The sequence below is a fragment of the Propithecus coquereli genome, unplaced genomic scaffold (assembly GCF_000956105.1).
Source record: "Propithecus coquereli isolate 6110/MARCELLA unplaced genomic scaffold, Pcoq_1.0 Scaffold128, whole genome shotgun sequence".
Lineage (NCBI taxonomy): Eukaryota > Metazoa > Chordata > Mammalia > Primates > Indriidae > Propithecus > Propithecus coquereli.
Genome location: NW_012136969.1, coordinates 3,052,373 through 3,054,517, shown reverse-complemented (window position 1 = coordinate 3,054,517; position 2,145 = coordinate 3,052,373). Strand labels below are relative to the sequence as shown.

At 35.0% G+C, this 2,145-nt stretch overlaps 1 protein-coding gene across 1 annotated transcript in view; it reads right to left on the bottom strand.

The window, feature by feature from the left end:
* TMEFF1 (transmembrane protein with EGF-like and two follistatin-like domains 1) overlaps positions 1-2,145 on the bottom strand; it is a 119,528-nt gene that overhangs the window by 25,811 nt on the left and 91,572 nt on the right. Inside the window, exon 6 of the mRNA XM_012638272.1 lies at positions 430-578. Coding sequence (XP_012493726.1) covers positions 430-578 — 149 coding nt within the window. The remainder of the gene's footprint in view (positions 1-429; positions 579-2,145) is intronic.

The window sequence follows — 2,145 nt, the reverse complement described above, 5'->3', positions numbered from 1 at the left end:
TCGCTCTTGCTCAGGCTGGTCTCCAACTCCTGAGCTCAAACAATCCGCCTGCCTCGGCCTCCCAGAGAGCTAGGATTACAGGCGTGAGACACCGCGCCCGGCCAAGTTAACTCTTAAATAGCTAAAATCATCACAAATTTGAGATCACCTTAGAACTGTAAATATACCTACAATTTCATGTTAGGATCAGCTTAATAACTAAAAATAAACAACCAAGAACCAGGGTTTATGTCTTGAGAAGATGAAAATAAACAAACAAAAAATCTAAATCAGTAACAAAAGAAATTCTGAAATATAAAGTAATAAAAGAAAATGAAGCTTCAAAGTTTTCTCATTTTACAAATTTGGAATACTAACCAAAATACACAAATAAGATTATAAACTTATAACATTAAAGACAGGTCTCTGGATGAGTAGAATGGATTTTACCTGTGCAGTGGCCAAGATGCCTTATATCAATTTGTTCTTGCTTTATACAAGATGCTTCTCGAACAAAACAGGGATTGTTATAGGAACTCCCATCAGAAGCACACACAGGATTAAAACTGTATCCACTGCAATCTATATTACATACACACCTGTTGGAAAAGACAAAAATTACCTATTTTTACAACAAAAGTATTTAACAATGCTGCAACAGCAAAAAAGAACAATTCTTTCCTTTTTTTCCACTTCCTGTAACAGAAAGCCATGTATTGTTTTAAGGCACTGATGAAAGTTTAAGCAAAGTGAATACTCAGCTAAAAATTTCTTTTAGGTGAGGATTTTGAGATAATTTCATCTATATGTTATTAATCCAGTGGTTTCTCTAGAACTTTCATATCTAGATAAAATAATCAGATGTCAAATGTCAACAACATTAATTAGAAAGAAAGATGGCATAGTGGAAAAGACACAGAATTATGAGTTAGAGGTCATGAATTTAAATCCTAGCCCTACTAATTACCAGATTTGTGTCTAGATTCTTCCTCTATGTCTTATTTTACTGATCTGTAAAATAGAGGTAATAAAAATATACCTACCTTAATATTGGAAAGATTTTTAAAATATAATAGATATGAAATATGTAAAATGGAAACTCTCAAAGTGTTTTCTAGTTACACATCTACCTACGCAACTGAGTGTCCATTGAACAACAAGCACCGTACTATAGAGAAGGCCCAGGAAGGCCAAGGCAAGGTCACTCCTCTCAAGAACAATAAAATCTAAGAGGGAATAGAAAAATAAAAATAAAAAATAGAGTCTCTCCTATTTCTAGTAACATGGTAGACTAGGAACCTTTACTAACCCTCTGGATGAAAACAATAAAAAACAAGGGATAAAACATTTTAAAACACTCTATTAAACGCATTCATAAAGTGGTAAGAAAGCCAGGAATATTCAGGACAAAAGTTAAATGAAGACAGGAACAGGCAAAATTCAACTGAGCTCACTAAAGCTGATTTTCACCTTGAAGGCATTTGCCAAACTGCAAAAATTCAATTATCAATTTTTTGGCTTTGCAGACCTCTGGGAATGGAGACAAAGAACACTGATCCACCTAAGGTGGGAGTCTGGAGACCCTAGACTCAGCATACCCTTACTCAGCATAAAAGTAAACTGAAAATCAGTTGCTGTATTCCAAAAAGACTGTTTAAAAGAAAAAGTAAGGGGGAAAAAAAAAAAAAAAACCAAAGGCTGCCCTGAGCCACAGCATTGGAGAGAGAGAAGAAAAATATCTCCCCTGAGAATTCAAAGCCACAAGCCAGCCCTTACCTGTGTAATTATGACTTAAAATATTACTAGGTTGTTCTCAAAGACCTCAAGCCCAGAATTTATTTTAAGGGGGCAAGAACTGGAAGTGGCTCTCAGCAAATGACAGGAGTAAATGCAATCTTTTCTGGAGAAAACCAACTTTATCGTAGACCTCCCTGATTTTCCATAGATACAGATCTGAGAAAAATGAGCAGCTCACACACACATAAACACACTCCCTCGCACATTCACAACAAACAAGGAAATAAAACACCATAATAAGCAAAACAAGCCAATTTTAAAAAGAATCAAACAGAACTTCCATAAATAGTGTGTTACTAGAAATTTTAAAATTCAATGGGCAGATTAGATAAACTAAAGGAGAATTAGTGAACTGAAGGATGGGTCAGG